This window comes from Heterostelium album, assembly GCF_000004825.1.
Source record: "Heterostelium album PN500 unplaced genomic scaffold PPL_contig15, whole genome shotgun sequence".
Taxonomy (NCBI): domain Eukaryota; phylum Evosea; class Eumycetozoa; order Acytosteliales; family Acytosteliaceae; genus Heterostelium; species Heterostelium album.
This window is the reverse complement of record NW_008805092.1, coordinates 327,977-345,960: the sequence shown is the minus strand read 5'-3', so window position 1 is coordinate 345,960 and position 17,984 is coordinate 327,977. Positions and strand designations below refer to the sequence as shown.

The 17,984-nt window shown below is 33.2% G+C and overlaps 7 protein-coding genes across 7 annotated transcripts; 4 read left to right on the top strand and 3 right to left on the bottom strand.

Moving 5' to 3' along the window:
• Positions 1–7: 7 nt before the first annotated feature.
• Positions 8–2,081, top strand: tcp1 (T-complex protein 1 subunit alpha; the record flags this gene model as incomplete). Its single annotated transcript, XM_020577193.1, has 3 exons — positions 8–74; positions 403–1,792; positions 1,889–2,081. 3 exons carry the CDS (start codon positions 8–10, stop codon positions 2,079–2,081), a joined length of 1,650 nt encoding a protein of 549 aa, XP_020432867.1.
• A 137-nt stretch (positions 2,082–2,218) lies between these two features.
• On the bottom strand, positions 2,219–3,339 carry PPL_06332 (uncharacterized protein; the record flags this gene model as incomplete). The annotated part of the gene is made up of 3 exons (XM_020577192.1): positions 2,219–2,732; positions 2,838–3,280; positions 3,313–3,339. The coding sequence occupies 3 exons, from the start codon at positions 3,337–3,339 to the stop codon at positions 2,219–2,221; spliced, it is 984 nt and encodes a 327-aa protein (XP_020432866.1).
• A 1,079-nt stretch (positions 3,340–4,418) lies between these two features.
• PPL_06331 (uncharacterized protein) lies at positions 4,419–6,394 on the top strand (the record flags this gene model as incomplete). The annotated part of the gene is made up of 5 exons (XM_020577191.1): positions 4,419–4,450; positions 4,878–5,181; positions 5,431–5,678; positions 5,723–6,150; positions 6,171–6,394. The coding sequence occupies 5 exons, from the start codon at positions 4,419–4,421 to the stop codon at positions 6,392–6,394; spliced, it is 1,236 nt and encodes a 411-aa protein (XP_020432865.1).
• Positions 6,395–7,739: 1,345 nt separating this feature from the next.
• On the top strand, positions 7,740–11,105 carry numA (calmodulin-binding protein; the record flags this gene model as incomplete). Its single annotated transcript, XM_020577190.1, has 5 exons — positions 7,740–8,543; positions 8,615–8,776; positions 8,863–9,927; positions 10,009–10,143; positions 10,215–11,105. The coding sequence occupies 5 exons, from the start codon at positions 7,740–7,742 to the stop codon at positions 11,103–11,105; spliced, it is 3,057 nt and encodes a 1,018-aa protein (XP_020432864.1).
• An 849-nt stretch (positions 11,106–11,954) lies between these two features.
• On the top strand, positions 11,955–13,898 carry PPL_06329 (FNIP repeat-containing protein; the record flags this gene model as incomplete). Its single annotated transcript, XM_020577189.1, has 2 exons — positions 11,955–12,342; positions 12,427–13,898. The coding sequence occupies 2 exons, from the start codon at positions 11,955–11,957 to the stop codon at positions 13,896–13,898; spliced, it is 1,860 nt and encodes a 619-aa protein (XP_020432863.1).
• An 828-nt stretch (positions 13,899–14,726) lies between these two features.
• On the bottom strand, positions 14,727–16,651 carry PPL_06328 (uncharacterized protein; the record flags this gene model as incomplete). The annotated part of the gene is made up of 2 exons (XM_020577188.1): positions 14,727–16,317; positions 16,554–16,651. 2 exons carry the CDS (start codon positions 16,649–16,651, stop codon positions 14,727–14,729), a joined length of 1,689 nt encoding a protein of 562 aa, XP_020432862.1.
• Positions 16,652–16,898: 247 nt separating this feature from the next.
• Positions 16,899–17,830, bottom strand: PPL_06327 (uncharacterized protein; the record flags this gene model as incomplete). Its single annotated transcript, XM_020577187.1, has 3 exons — positions 16,899–17,090; positions 17,624–17,681; positions 17,814–17,830. The coding sequence occupies 3 exons, from the start codon at positions 17,828–17,830 to the stop codon at positions 16,899–16,901; spliced, it is 267 nt and encodes an 88-aa protein (XP_020432861.1).
• Positions 17,831–17,984: the final 154 nt, after the last annotated feature.

Here is a 17,984-nt window from a genome sequence, read left to right as displayed (position 1 = left end):
TGAAAAAATGAGTCTTAAAATGTTGAATATCGACGGAGAACGTATCTCTGGTCAAGATGTTAGAACTCAAAATGGTATAGCTTTTATAAACATTAAAAATAACATATCCAACATTTCAACAACAAAGTAGCAACTAAATAATAATAACAACAAACAAACAAACAACAAAATAGTAACCTAACAATAACAAATATATAAAAACGAATAAACGAATATTAAACAAAACAATAGTTCATATCTTTAAGATAACAATATATGATTAGATATGAATAGTAGATATAGATAGTTATAGATAGTTATATGTTGTTGAAATTTGGATATAAATAATAATAATAATAATAAAAAAGATGAAATATTAATATTAGATTTTGTTTGTGTGTATGTGTGTGTGATTATTTATAGTTACTGCAGTTACAGCTATTGCCAATATTGTAAAGACATCATTTGGACCGATTGGATTGGATAAGATGTTGGTTGATAACATTGGAGATATCACTATTACCAATGATGGTGCAACCATTTTGAAGTTGTTGGAAGTCGAACATCCAGCAGCAAAGGTTTTGGTACAGTTGGCTGATTTACAGGATCAAGAGGTCGGTGATGGAACTACTTCGGTAGTTATCTTGGCAGCGGAGCTTTTGAAGCGTGCCAACGAGTTGGTGCTCAAGAAGATACATCCAACCATTATCATCTCTGGCTATCGTATCGCGTGTCAAGATGCCATCAAATATATCAATGAGACACTGGCCGTCAGCGTCGACTCCCTCCCAAAGGACTTTATCATCAATACAGTAAAGACATCGATGTCATCAAAGATCATCGGTGACGACAGTGATTTCTTCTCAAAGATCGTCGTCGATGCACTCGCACGTATCAAGACCATCGACTACAAGGGCGACGTCAAGTATCCAATCAACTCGATCAACGTCTTGAAAGCACACGGAAAGAGTGCCAAGGAATCATCGCTCGTCGAAGGTTACGCACTCAATTGCACTGTCGCCAGTGAGGGTATGCCAAAGCGTGTCGTCGGCGCCAAGATCGCCTTCCTCGACTTCAATCTCCAGAAGGCAAAGATGAAGCTCGGTCAAAAGGTCATTGTCACCAACGTCAACGACTTGGAAGCAATCCGTGATCTCGAGAACAACATCATCAGAGACCGTATTCAATTGATTCTAAAGAGTGGAGCCAACGTCGTTCTCACCACCAAGGGTATCGACGACCTGTGTCTGAAATACTTTGTCGAAGCCGGTGTCATGGCTGTCAGACGTTGTCGTAAAGAGGATTTGAAGCGTATTGCCAAGGCATGCGGTGGTACCGTGCTCATCACCATGAACAATCTCGAGGGTGACGAGAGCTTCGACACCAGCTCGCTCGGTGCCGCCGACGAGGTCGTACAGGAGCGTATTGCCGACGACGAATTGCTCTTGGTGAAGAACTCCAGCGGAAAGAAGGCTGCTTCCATCATTTTGAGAGGTGCCAACAGCATGATGTTAGACGAGATGGAGCGTTCCATCCACGATTCGCTCTGCATTGCAAAGAGAACTTTAGAGTCTGGAACCGTCGTGCCAGGTGGTGGTTGTGTCGAGTCTGCACTCTCCATCTATCTCGATAACTTTGCCGAAACCATGGGATCAAGAAAGCAATTGGTCATTTCCGAATTTGCCGAGTCTCTCTTGGTCATTCCAAAGCAACTCTCTGTCAACGCCGCACAAGATGCCACTGATTTGGTTGCCAAATTAAGATCATATCACCATGTCGCTCAAACTGATGCTACAAAGAAAAACTATGCCTAGTAAGTAGTATTGATTGATTGATTGTTACGATAATCATCTCGATTAAAACTGATGCTAACTATCACTTTCAATTATATTATAAATATTTCATTTAGTTCCGGATTGGATTTGATAAATGGAAAAGTTAGAAATAATTTAGAGGCTGGTGTATTGGAACCAGCAATTGCCAAAGTTAAATGTATTAAATTTGCCACTGAAGCTGCCATTACTATTTTGAGAATCGACGATATGATTAAGCTTAATCCAAAAGAAGCCGCTCAAGATCCACATGGTCATGGTGATTATTAAAATATTTTTAATAACTATCTAAAAATAAAAAAATAAAAAAAAAAAAACTAAAACTATAATATAAAATTATAATCTATGGTTATATTCCAAAAGTATGTACATTGTTGTTTTATTTTAAATTTTTAATACTCAATTGATCAACTGCTACTACTATTTGAATGAATCAAAGGTGTATCATTAAATTGTATAGTTGTTGCTGCTGGTGTATTTGATTCGACGTTGGTGTTATTTTGATTATTTTGATTTGTATTGTTATTACTATTTTGTTTAATTGGTAATGCATTTGAAGATGGTTCTTTCTTTATAGATAATTCAGAGAGATGCATTTCTTCTTGTGAGTATTGGTGTGTTAATGGTAATTTCTTTTTTAAGGAATCATTTGGGTTTCCGAATATCTTTTGTAGATTTGGCTCTGACAGGAGTGGCAGTGACTTTGGTCTCGAATTTGGAGCATTGTTGTCAATCATGGTGACTGAGAACTGTAGGATGGTGGATCCATTCTTTTTGTGTCTGACCATACTGTGTCTTGGACATGCAGTATAACGTTTCTTTACCATCCAGGGAATGGAAACTGAATTGGAAGTACGCTCAGTTATGTTGTCCTTTTGTGAAATGAAACCCCATTCCAAATTGTAGGTGTATTCACCGTTGCTATGATTGGAGAAATGTGACTTAGTGGTGTGGGCCGAGATTGTCGATGCACCGTCGTTTATCATGTTCATCATAGAGGCGTTCGGACTGGAGTTCGAGATACACTTGATGGAACCACAAACTCTTGTTGTCTCCCAGAGCAATGGCTGGAGTGTAAGCATCTCTTTGGTGTTGGCTCCGAGTTGGATAATGTCGGGCACGACGCTCAACACCTGAAGACTGTTGGTTACAGGTGGCATTGGAATCTTGGAGACTGCCGAACCGACATCGGTAAACTTTTTCATAAATTTGTCGAGGTTATCCTGATGCATGTTGGTGATCTTGCTGTCGAGTTGACTGAAGGTCGATGTCGGGTCGGTAAAGAAGCTCTTTAGTTTGTGGGCAGACTTGCGATTGAATACTCTGTAGAGACAGAGCTGGATCTCAAAGTAATTGGTTTGACCTGGCAATGGAGTGTCAATGTCGAGAACATAGGATTTGGGGATAATCATCGATGCATCCTCTAGAATCTCCTCTTCGGTAGGATCTCTCTTTTGTTTCTTGGATCTCTTTATTTTTTTGTTGGAGATCTGTATTTGACTGACATCGGTACAGCCAAAACTTGCATTTTTTAATGGTGCAATCTTGGGGTTCTCATCTTTGACACTAGAAGAGACAATCCAACCCAAAAAAAATTTGGGGTTCGGGAGATCGTAGGATTTGCTACAGTCATCCCACTCCCATTGATGAATTACAAATTTATTTAGGTCAAGTGATAACATTATTTATTTTTTGATTTTTTTGATTTTTGAATAATAATAATAATAATAGATAAATAAGAATTAAGCAAATTACAAACTATTTATAAATAATAAATATAATGATAAATTAATTAATAGAGAAATATGAATTAATAGCTAGTTTTTTCATAGATAAATTTTTCTATGGAATTTAATAACTATTTTTTTCTTTTTGTTTTTGGGGGAGTTGTCAAGAAAGTTGAGGGGAATGTTTGAAGAATGTGGAATCTCTTTGCTACTTTTTAGACTAAAACTAGCTTATATCGTTATCTCAACAATGAAACCAATCAAACAATCATGTGCCAGGTAGGCAAGTTTTTTGAATTTTTATTTTTGGTAAAATGAACAACAAACACTCCTTGTTTTTATATCTCCAATCCAAACATGATTAACTTTTCAATTTTTGGGGCATACAAAATCAATAAAATGTAGTCTTTTTTTTATGAAGTTTTTTCCTCCCACAAAACAAAACTGTGAAAACTATTTGTTGAACTTTCACAAAAATCTGATAGTTGACAAAATTTGTTATTTTTTTGATGATCAACAATCGTTTAGTGGGTGTGTTTTGCTCAAAAGGCAAAAAAAAACCACGAAAAAATCTTTTTAAGTAATATTTTTTTGGTATATGTACAAGGTTTTTTAGATTGGATCGATGAACAATGATATTAATAATAGTTAATCTTTACCCAAAATCATTCATCACCAATGTCTATGATTTTTCTCCATTCAATCTGTAGTGCAAAAACTATAGATTTACTCAATCCAAAAGATGAAATTGTGTGAAAGGAACGGCGAGCTTTTCAAGTAGGGAGGCAAACAATGACATTTCGTTCCTATGAAAAATTCATCCAGGATCACACAAAAAAAAGAAGAACCTATCGTTTATAACAATAATCTACAGATCTAAATGTCATCTATTCAATTAACTACTGCTATCTGGTAATTTTTGTTTAAATTAATTTAATACTATTTATTAATTATTGATTTTTTTTCTTTAAACTGAATAACTTAATAAATTTTAAGAAAAAAATAAAATAAAACAAATATTTGTTTATTTATTAATCAATTTTGATGCGTAGCTGCGTTTTTGCGCAAAGTCGATCAAAATTTTGATCAAAATTACTATCTTTTTTTTATTATTTTTTTTTTGTTTCCAAAGGTTCCTGTTTTTTATTTGATAAAAAATGTACGCACTGATTAATTGCGCTTCTTGTTTTGGAACAACACTTTGTTTTTTTATAAACATGTTTTTTACGTATAAATATATTGTTTTTTATAAATATATTTTTATTCAAATACTTTTGTTGAAAATGTATTTATAGTAACAATATTTATATTTTTCTTTTTTTATAAACATGTGACCAAGTAAAGCTGTTGTGGATCTTGGTGCTATTGGTAGAAACACTGGTGCCATACCTCAAAAGATATTCTTCTTTGATAAGATTCGTTTCAGATATTTTGAGAATGACATTTACGATCTCTACTACACCTACATGGACTACAGTGGTCAACTTTGTAATTACACAGGCACCATTACAATCAACACATTTCCAAAAGTAGATATTACCCAACCATTATGTCTCTTCACCAACGCCACTATCAATCCAATTGCTGGTATGGCCAACGGTGACACTTTTACGATGCAGCTTGTTGGCAGTGGAGATTCCAAAGTGTTCCGACGCTGAATACAATCTTACATTTTCAAGCTCCAATCAAGCCATTCCTTGAGACTTCAAGCACAGAATTCTTTGTTACCACAATATACCATTTCTCAGGCGGTCACGGTTGGACAAACCCCACCATAACAATTGTGAATCCAGAAAAATTCAGTTCCATCCGATTGTTTGGTAACAAGGGTAACGAAGTCAATCAGACTTCTCCCAATGTATTCCCAACTCCTTCGCTTCAGTATACTATAGCTTCAGTTTCCACAACCTGGTAAACCATCAGCATTTATGTTACAAATCAACCCTCAGAATGCAGCTAGTTATAACTTCCTAATTCCAACGATTTCATCGAATATCAGTTATACCATCAGCACTTACCCAACTTGTACAACAAGCGGATCAGTCACTCTAAACTATAATGGAATCCTATCGAATATTCAAGTAAATGGTGTACCACTGATATTCGACTACACCAGAGTCATGCATTGGAAGTGGAGATGGTGAAATAACACCAAGATTCAGCATATTCCTATACACTCTATAGTGTAAGAACAAACAGTACCTATCCACAATCAACCAATGGAAAATGGACCAATCTCACCAATGGACAATATAGACTTAAAGCTGTCTATATTGCCGGACCAACTTGCAGTAGCAGTGTGGACATTGGCATTGGAAACAACACTCCAGAGGTAACTTTCTCAACAGTGAACCAATGTTCCGCCGGACTAAACGGTACAGCTACATTCTCAACATTGCTCAACACAAAGAAAGCTGACAATGTCATCTACTACGTCGATGGCATTAGCAGTAATTCAGCGACGGTTTCATTGCCAATTGGTAACCACTCTGTCAAATCCTTTGTAAATGAAACAGGATTGTACAGACAATTCTCACGACAACAACAGGTGTTCTCGATCGCATCCAACCGAATTGACCACAAAGTGACATTGAATGGTTGCCAATCAGCAAGTATCAATGCTACCACACAGAGCTTCAAGGACAACTTAAATTCAAACTCTATAATGTTACCATGGATGGAGTCGAAACATTGGTTGGTTCCGCCACCGGCAACACAGCTAACATCACCAACCTACCCAAAGGAACCTATCGATTCACTATCGCAGAATACTCTGGATGTCTCATTAGCTCAACGTCGCCGATTGTTCAATCAACCAATCACCACCATCATCCTCATCACCAATCATTCTCCTAACAATAATTGTTTTATCAATTTTAATTTAAATATCATTACACACATTTGATTTATTTATCTACTATTTAATAATAAAAAAATATTTATTTTTTTGAACTAGTCTCATCGGCTATTCAAATCAAAAAAAAAAAAATGTAGAGCCAAAAAAAAAACAAAATTCATTTTTAAACTTTGTGGTAAAATTAACATTCGGAATGAAGATGACACGAACACCTCAAAATATCGGATGACTTTTTGATTTTTTTAACACAATTGTGCTCCTTAAAAGTCGCAAATCACCTCTCTATCAGTTTTCTTACTTTGAATGATCATTCCAAGGTCTTTTCTTTTTTTTTTTAGAAAAATCTCTACCTTTTTGTTTAACAAAAATTTAAAAAAATACAAACATCCTCATTTTCTTTTACTTTCATTTTGTACTCCAACAAATAAATAGATACTATTTATATATAAATAACTTTCATTTTTGTATTTTAAAAAATAAAGAAAATCCAGTCAGTTTCAAATTTCACAAACCAAAAATAAAAATATACGCATTCATTTACATTCAATATATTATCAAAATAGTAAAGTAAAATTTTGTGGAATTTATATAATAAAATATTTATTCTAATCAATCCAAGATCCTTTTATAATCAACTTTAACTTATTCTATTGATTTTTATAAATCTACATTTTTAAAATTTTAATAGAAAAAAATCAACCCAATTTTATAAATTTTAATTTTTTTTTACTGCTCTCACCACTTTTTTAAAAACCATACCAGTTTTTCTTTTATTTTTTTTTTTTTAACGTACTTTTTTGTTTGTTTGTGTGTGTTCAGCCACAATACAGTCATCTACATCAATTCAATATCACTTGACAACGCAAACAAATAAAAACAAAAAAAAAATTTGATTAAATAATTAGAGTTATTATTTATATTTTTATCGATATAAACTAATAATTTCAATATTTATTCTTTCATTTTAATTGAACAATCACATCCATACCATTCAAAAACAATTACTTTATTATGTTTCAAATTTCGAGTAGACTTTTAAATCTATTTCAGACAATAACAAAATAAATAAAATAAATATCATTATCAACATATATTAATAGAATAAAAAAAAACAAACAAATCTTTATCATCGTTAGTCGAATTCAATTTAAATTTTAAACTTTCTTTTCCAATCGAGGTAGATTATATTAGTTAATTAATTCTTAATTAGTTATTATTTCCTACTTTCATTATTTTTATATATATATTACCTTTCCTTTCCTTTTTGATAGATCTATATCATATTCTCGTTCTCTATATTCCTTTTTAATTTTATTTGTTTGTTTAATAAAAACAATAATACCAATGGAATCAACATCAGAGATGGTCACTTCAAATAATGTTACATCGACGATTGATAAACCTATCCAGTTAACAGATCCACCTATTTCCACTGGTTGTGGTGGAAATGAAAATAACACCAAATCCGACCACGACCACCACCTCCAAGATGACGCTGCTGACGATGCTGGTGCAAATGCAAATGCAAAAGAAAATGCAAATGCAAATTCAAAACAACCAACACCACCACCACCAACAAAAAAAACAACAACAACCAACGATAACATACCTCCTACAGCAGAGGGTGAATTCACTCATGAAGCAAACGGTAGATTGTCATCGTCGATAGATTTCATTACGTTGAATAACAATAGTAGTAGTGTCGTTGATAACCTACTCTCTTCTTCAACCGAATCAACAACATCATTGTCAAGTAGTAGTGGTAGTAGTACTGCTCTGTTGACAACAACAACAACTGATCCTTCAAATAAGCAACAACAACAACAACCAGCTGCTAAAAAGAATATTAAACAACCAGCAGCAGCATCGGCAGCAACAGCTAAACCAACTCCACAACAATCGCAAATTCAACCACAACAACAACAACAACAACAAACATCATCGAGCATCTCAGCACCACCAGGTCTAACAGAAGCTTCACTACAATCACCTGGTGGCGATAATGGAGAGTTAAATCAAATGGTATCGAATATATTCGAAGGATTTGCATTCGTAATCGATCTCTCTATCAACTTGAAGAGAAAAATGGACCTAGTTAAGATCATCAAGCGTAATGGTGGTAAGAGTTGTTATTCATGTAGTCCAAAAGTATGTAGTTTTTTGTTATTGTTATTATTAAATACCTATATTACTAGTTACTAATAATATATACGAAACAGTCAACACATTTGATTACAACACAACAAGGATTCATAGATAATACAGCCAAAGTTCAACAAGCAATTACATTGGGTATTCCTATTCTTGTAAAGGAGTTCGTACATCACTGTGCATTCAAAAGACAGTTGTTAGACATTGAGCCATACAGAGTAACCGCCACTGTAAGATATTTCTTTTTTTTTTTTTTTTTTTAATTCAATCATAATAATATTGAAACTAATATTACTACTTTATTATTATATTATAGTCTGTACCATTTGATTCTAACATATTGGGTTCGTCAATGGATATGCCAATTCCTCCAGAATTTAGTTCTCCACCTCCACAAAAACAACAACAATCATCTCCAAACAACAACAACAACAACAACAACACTCATCATCCACAATCCCCTCTAGTCAAATCACCTGTTTTCCAACAACAACAACAATCACCAACAACAACTACTCAACAAAACAAACAACAATCAACTAACAATGGAGGTAAACCTAATATCTATCAACTAAAAGACTCCAATGGTATTGAGAGAAATAACAATCTGTTCAATACGGTCTACAGTAGTGCCGAAGAGGATGAGGTTGAAGAGCCTGAGGAGAAAGAATCCACTACATCGCCACACAAGTTGATGATCGAAGACAATCTCAATAGAATTCTTCACTTTGATGATCCACAACCATCAAGAACTTCTAACAACAAATCACCTTCCACTATCACAACCAACACTACTACCGTCAATAGTAACAATGAAAGACTTTCACCTTCATCCTTTACATTGTTAGAGTCATCTTCAGCATCTGCAAGATCACCTATTCCAACTCAACAACAACAACAACAATCAACAAATAATGTTGAAAAAGATTTAATGCGTTTCACAGAGTTTGAGGGTGATTTCGAGGAACAAGAGTTGGGTGGTTCTATCGAGGAGGAAGAAGATCATCATTTGACACCGGGCGAGATGATCGATACTCATGGCAGCGGAAATGAGTTGAATCAACAACAACAACAGCATCATCATCATGACTATCTTGATACTGCAGCTGCTTTATCCTCGGCGACCAGAGGAATCACAGCACCACCACCTGACCTTCTTGGTGGACATCCTTTAGACCCAAAGCTTGAAGGAAAATATCATTTCAGTACCATCACTAAGAAACAACAACAACAACAGGATCCGTTTACAAATAATAACACTAGTGTAGCCGTCGAATCATTACTATCTAATCATTACCACGAGGAGAAATTGAGTAAGGAATCAGATGAATTATATAGTTCCCCAATATTTTCATCATTCCACAACGATTTATTCAATCAAGTAAGTTAGTCTTTAAATCTTTACACTTAACTTTTACGCAAACTAATATTAATAATTACATTTACTCTTTTTTTCTTTTAGATTTATTCACCATCCAGTAATGATCTAATTAATGGTAATAGTTTTCATGGAATTCCAGTTATTACAAAGAATATTATCGACCAAGATTCAAACACCAGAATTTATGTTGGTGGAATCTCTTTAGGAGATTTAGATGTATGTTATTTATAATTAGCTAATTACTTTGAATCTATATACTAATCTTCATTTATCTATTATTTATTTAGATATATACTGAAAAAGAAAACTTTAAAAAACAGAGAATATATCATCTCATATCATTGTTTAGAGAGTTTGGTAAAATTGTAAAGATACAAGAGTTTTTGGAGGATCAATACATTTATATCACCTACGACACCGAGTCCGAAGCAAAGCTTGCAATTCAAACATTGAAATCGAGTGCAACCAGGACCTATCTTACCGACCGTATCAAGAAGAACTTGCAATCACTCGGACTTCCTACAATCATTTCACCATCGAATGATTTCCATGTGAGGAAAACAAAGCCAATCTCTCCAAAGAGCTCTCTAAACTCTGTTCCGATCAGCAGCAACCACTCTATCAATAGTATCCAACAACACGCAAATAATAATAACAATAGCAACAACAACAGCAGTAGCACCAATATCAGCAGCAGCAGCAACGGTCAACACTCCAACAACACTCCTTCAGCAGCAGTAGCAACTTCATCGTCGCAATCATCATCGTACAAGCGTGGCACCAGCAAGGGAAGCGGTGCAAGCATGCGCAATAGAAGAGCCAGCAGCAAGAGCAGCTCAACAACAACAACTGCAGTGGCATCGACTACCACCTACAACAACAGCAGCAGTTACGACAACGATTACGAAGAAGATGAAGAAGAGGAGTATGGAGACGACGAAGAAGATGAAGATGACGAGTCCGAATATAGCGTTTCAGAGATTTCAGAGGTTGATGAAGCACCCGTCAAAACTAAAAAGATGGGTAGCAGTAATCATCCATCATCTTTATCATCCCAAGTGTCTGGCTCAAAGAAAAAGAAAAAGGTCAACTTTTTGCCTCCGCTTTCTGTGGTTGTCCAAATCATTGTTACTTTTATCATTTTAAGTGCCTTCTTTATGTCATTGCCTCAATCTTAAAGCTTTAGCTTGAGAGATTAGATTATATAAAGTTTAATAAAACATTTTTTGGAATTAAATATATCATTTTTGCATGGGGATACTAATTCTTGGGACGTTTAAAATTAATTTTTATTTTTTTATTGTGGTCAACAAAATTTTTTTTTTTTTTTTGTATTTTTACACAAATATTAGTATTAAAAGGATAATATTGTTGTCTCAATAACTTTTGTTCAGCTGTTCTTTCTTAGAAGACAGCTCAGTTACTATGATTGTCTTTCTAGCTTCCAACACAAAAAAGGTTCATATGAGCCTGCTTTTTTTTTGGGAAAAACAAAAGATAAAAGAATGTATGAGGACAGATCTCAGGAGGTTTTCATTATTGAGAATTGATTTGATTGCTGCAATGAGATCTTGTTGATCATTGATCCAATAGATTAATTTATTGTTGTTTGTTTAATGATTAAATGTAATTACGGTTTGAATGTTCTTTGTTTTTTCTAATTCTTTTAAAAGAAAAAAAAAAAAAAAGGTAAGAATAACATTTTCTCTTTTCTCTTGACGAACTTTCGAAAGAATAAACATTGCATCGATTTTACAAAAAAATAATATCAGTGAACGTTTGCAAAAGAATATTGTTAATAGATTTTCCACAATGTATTGAATACCATCAAATATACTCTTTAGGAAAAGATGGTATTCAAAGGATTCAGAAAAATAGAAATAAAAAAGAATGAAGCTCGTATTCTCGTAAAAAATACAAAACTATCAAATTTTGGTCGACCTTATTTATTTTTCATAAGCAACATGCAACTTTGCAATAGATATTTTGCTTATTTAACACTCATATTGTGTTTAGTTTAAAAGATCATGGTAGTTAATAGCAGCAATAATATAAATTTATTTGTACAATTACCACATACATTATTAACGAGAATCACCAATGAATTAAGAGACAACATTGACAGAATCTGTTTTAGTTTGGTCTGTAAACGATGGTTCGATGAAAGAGATAGATATCTGTTGTTCAACATTGATAATCATATTAAACAACGTTATCTAAATGATGATGATTATAGCTCGCCATTATTCTTTACGAAATCATACAAATCAATCTATATCAAATCATTAGAATTCAACAATAACAACAAGAATAACTGTATTCTTTATATTGGTGATCTCGATGAGTATCAAAGAAGTCATTATTACGATAGAATAAAGAATCCAATCATTGAATTTGATTATTTTATAGATTACAGTAAGTAACCAACTAAACTTTATCAATTCAATCAAACAATGTTTAACAACTAAAACTAACATAACATTATTTACTTAACTTAAGAATTATTGAACACAATTGATAAGATACCAAGTAATGTTACCAATGTTGTATTAAATGTATTTAATAAGTTGAATCAAGATGATTCCAAACATTTGTATAAGATATTGTCACAATCAAATGTTACACAACTCGATGGATGTAATACAGTTGTGCACCAACTTCCACCACGACTTGTCAAATTGACATTCGACAATCAATTCAATGAATCTTTGTCTGTTGGTTGTTTCCCTTCTACTTTGAAAGAGATTGCTTTTGGCTATTACTTTAGTAGACCCATCCACAAAGGTGTATTTCTCGAAGGTCTGGAGAAGCTTGTTTTAGGCTCGATTTTTAACGAGACAATTGAAAACTCTGCCAATGTATTTCCATCGACTCTAAAGTATCTGAGTGTTGGTTGTTACTCTCATGATCCACATACCAATTTGTTCCCACCAAATTTAGAGATCCTAGAGTACAGTGAATATAATAGAGCATTCATCGATGGAATGTTGCCAGATTCCTTACACACCATCATCCATATGCCATATCGATGGATTCCGCACATTGGAAACCTACCAAATCTTAAACATCTGGTGAATGTTGCTGACGAGGATGAAGACCAAGATGTTGCCGACGATGTATATGATTATACAGTTAAAGAGTTGGATCTAAGTACGATTCCAGAAGGAATCGAGACAGTGATTATTGGCAATCCAGAGTATGATTCGCATCACAATGTATATCCAGTATACAGATTGAATGGAGCACTTCCAAATTCGGTGGAAACATTCTATACCGGATCAAGTTACTATCAATTCGACACAATCTTTCCATCGGATAGACAATACCACTTTAAAGAGTTGACACTCAGTGCTCATGGAGATACCAAACCAATTCCAACCAATGTTCAAGCCAAGAAACTCTGTTTATCAAACTACTACAAAAGAGTTTTCAACGAAGGAGATCTTCCAGCTGGCATTGAAATTCTTGACTTCAAATATTGCAAGCAAATAGAATTCAAATCGAGCCGTTCACTCCCAGATTCCATTAAAGAGATCGTTGTTTATAACCAGACTCTAAACGATCTACATATTCCAGGCAATTCGAAAACGTCAAACACTAGATCTCTGGAGTGTATAACATTTATTAATGACTGTATACTGAACTTGAAGAGAGGTGTAAAGATACCGGAATCAATTCGAACACTAAACACAGTGTTTGATGCAACCAACTTTCCATACATTCCAACAACACTCACCAATATCAACTTTACCAACAGTATCAAATCTGTATCAGACAATATCGACTGTCAAGTGAGGAAATTAGATAGTAAATACTATTTAATGTTTGGAACAACCAACAGAATCAATTTCATTTCAACAATTTTCAATCAATCAATGTTTAATAGCTCATTAGTCAAGAAAATAGAGTCAAGAAGCAAACCAAATCAAAAAGTAACTACTTCATCATCAAGTGGTTGCCAAATTCAATAAAGAATATGATTATTTTAAGAAACCTTTATGAAGAAAAGAAATATAATATGATTTGATTTTTATTTGTGGATTTTTTTTTTTTAATAATACTAATGTAGTATACATGTTTTATTTAAAGTGATTGAAAGGTAGCTTATAGCTACGAAAAGAGGTATATAAAATTGGAGAAGGAGGGTTGTACCGCTCATTTGATCGTTTGTAATTTTGATTAATATTCCACCGGTCTACTTTCATGCTTGATTTATCCTTAAGGATTTTTTTTTTTTTTGAGAAAAACAAAAGATAAGTAATAGATATAGAATGTGGACAGATCTCAGGAGGTTTTCATTATTGAGAATTAATTTGATTGCTGTGATGAGATCTTGTTGATCTTTGATCAAATCGATTACTTATATTGCTGTTTAATTTAAAACAATCATTTGGTTATGGTTGGAATGTTCTTTGTTCTTTCTTCAAAAATAATAAAATAATAACATTTGCAAGCAGAATGAATATTTAGCATGATTCGTTTTTTTTTTTGCGAAAAACAAAAGATAAATTGAATGTGGACAGATCTCAGGAGGTTTTCATTATTGAGAATTGATTTGATTGCTGCAATGAGATCTTGTTGATCTTTGATCAAATCGATAAATTTATTGCTGTCTATTTTAATCATTAAATGTAGTTATGGTTTGAATGTTCTTAGTTTTTTTCAATTTTAATGTATCGATTCTCATTTCAAAATTTGGTATTCCGATCAGTTAATTAGGCTATTACCTATTATATTAGAAAAAAAAGGTTGAGATATAGTTTTTTTTTTTTTAATAGATTATATATACAAAAAAATGACTAAACAGTTTTATTAATATTCTTTCTTAAAAGTGGTTCAAATTGGGAACTTGAACCTCTCTTTAATACTAACAAAACTACGAGAATGATTAAGAATGAACCTAAAACACATCCTATCACAATTCCAATGATTACACCGACAGGTAGTGATTTAGGTGTGATAATTGGCACTGCTTTACAGAAGTGCTCGGATGACCCGTTGGTCTGGAGAGTGCATTCGTTGCTGTCACAGAATATGTTGTCGACCTCGTTTTTGGTATGTGTAAAGTCTGTGTTGTTGACGAATGTACAGTTGTCGAGTTTAATCGTTGATTTCGAACAAAAGATACTACCTCCTTTGTTGGCTGTGTTATTGATAAATGTAACAATATTAAGATCGAGTGTTGATCCGTAGGTATAGATGGCTCCGCCTTGATGTGTTTCGTTGAATGTCGAGTATTCGTTTGATTTTGTTATGTAGAGATTACTCATTGAACCGGCAGTGTTGTTGAGACAGAATGCAGCACCCATTGTAGAGTGGCTAGAGTCGAAGGTCGATGTCAATATGCTGTAGCTATTAAGTGACTCGCCGTAGAACGACCCTCCACCACCCGTAAGTGCACGATTATCGCTGAATTGGCTTTCGGAGATGCCGATGTTGGCAACCGAAGTCATTGCGGCAACAGCACCTCCGTTGAAATAGGCAGTGTTATTGCTGAACGAACAGTTTTGTACGAGCATAGTATACATTGAATCCATAGAGATAAACATGATGGCAGCACCGTTGTTGGCTTGATTACCACTTAGTGCCGAAGAGTAGATTTGCAATTGCGATGCATAGGCGTAGATTGTCGAGACGTTGTTACCAACAAACAGAGATCCCGTGATATTGAGAGAGTTTACATTGTTTACTGAAAGCGCAATGGTATTGTTTAAGAATTGAGAGTTGGTAACAGTCGCGTTGAATGGACCATTGATGTTCAAGACATCGGTACTCAATTGGAAAATACAGTTGGTGATTGACAAAGTATTGTTCAGATTAGTACTGTTCCAATTACGTGTGGAGATGGCATGTAGCGAGTTTGATACATTGCAGCCAGTGAGATTCAGGTTGACCAACGACTGTGAAGTATTCACATATACAAGAGAACCAAAGCCGCCATTCACACTACTGTTAAGGTTGATAAAGTTTATGCTCTCGATATTCACTACGGTTGTAATTGGGTTGTTGTTTGTTGTAACGTTGTTGTTTGTTGTAACGTTGTTGTTTGTTGTAACGTTGTTGTTTCGGTTGATATTGTTGATTGTTAAGAAACCACTTGTATTCTGACCGTCGACAGTCACATTACCATTGTTATAAGGTTGAATGGTTACATTGTAGCCAAAGAGGTTAAGTTGATTGTTGGCACCACTATAAGTACCGGCAAACAGCTGAATGACAAGCGATGTATTGCTACTAGAATACTGAGCATTATTGCTGTAGAGTGTGAATGCATCGGTCATTGATGGACAAGGACTTTCAACAGTGCCACAGTCTGTAATATTAAACTGACTGGTTGCATCTACGAACAGTGTAATAACAACCGTACTATTGTTCTGTGCACAAACACAACTAAATAATAATACTACTAATAATAAAGTAAATGACATAAAAGAACTATTGGATGTCAATATTATTAATTAAAGTTTTATAAATAAACATCTGATCAGTTTTTTTGAGAATTAATTTTCTTTTTTATCTAAAAAAATAAAATCTAAAAAATCTGTCGATGATTCTAACACTTTGTAATTTAAAATAGCCAACTTTCTTGGTTGGTAAATTAATTTACTCTAATAAATAAAATAAACTTAAAATAGAATGAATTTAAAATGAAATAAAGATCATTTTTATTTATTTGACTTCTATGATAGGATCTATCTATCTTTGCACTTTTTGTAGATTCCATTCGACATAAACACTTAAATTATTATTGATGGATGGCCTATTCATCCTAAGATGATTGAAATTATCATATTAATATTAATAACCCATCCACCAATAATAATTTTTTTAACAATGTTGACCACTTAATTATAACTTTAGAATAAATATGTTTAATAAATATTTCAGAAAATATAAAATTTATATTTTTACATACCTTTGTCTAATATATATTCTTATTTGCACAATGGGTGCACCAAAAGCTACCAAACTCAATCTTCGAGAGCTAAACATTTCAACTTGCACCACATTTGATAAAAGATATTATAAAGGTAGAGTTGTGAAAGTGCACAGATGTTGGAAACACCATTAAACTGTCGTAGTAGTGACATAGTGTAGTATTTAAATAATGATGTTATAATAAATAATTGTAAGAGATGCTCGTTACCAATTACAGCATACAACTACAGATATATGATATAGGACTAATTTATATTTAAGTTATAGATTAACTAGATCTAGATAGATCTACCAACAACAACTATATAAATAAACTTGCACGATTGCAAACATTCATTATTCATTTTCTTATCACTCAAATATAACCTTTAGTCTTAAATAATAGTTATGTGTTTAAAGGTTTTTGTAAAATATAATGAATGTTTATTAAGTTTTTGTTGTGCTTATATAATCTTGTTAATTTGTCGGTTGGCAGTAGTCAGTTGATTGGTATCTTGGAACTACGATTCCAACAACCGAGCACTTGTAATGTGTGAAGATGATTATACAATAAATGATAATAACAAAAGAACTATATCATATGGAGAAGGAAAAGAAAGAAGTTATATGGAAAAGGTGAAGTTAGATGTAGTATATCTTATAGATAAATAAATAAAATTATATTGTGTTAAACTGTATGTGAAAATCGTTGAAATTACCTTATTTATTAAATTATGATTCTTATTTTTTTATTTTTAATTTACCAAATGATATAGACAAGATTCCATGATATAAATTGAAGACGAAGACTAATCCTATCTACGAATGGATGAATACTATGATAAAAAATTAAAAAGACTAGATATATCTCTTAAGAGATACATTGAGGTGATAATACCAAAACAATAAACAATAAATAAAAATATCTAACAATTAATGACCAGAACCAAATCAATTCAAATTCAAACTTTTTATTGTATCTCATTTTATCTACACTAAATTACAATAGGTGTTTTTTTTTTTTGTTATATGTGGGATGACAAAAATGAGATAAATAAAAATTTATTTGTTTGGTCATAATAAAATATATGAAATAATTAATGAGAAATTAAAGAAAAAGAATCAAATTTAAACTCTGT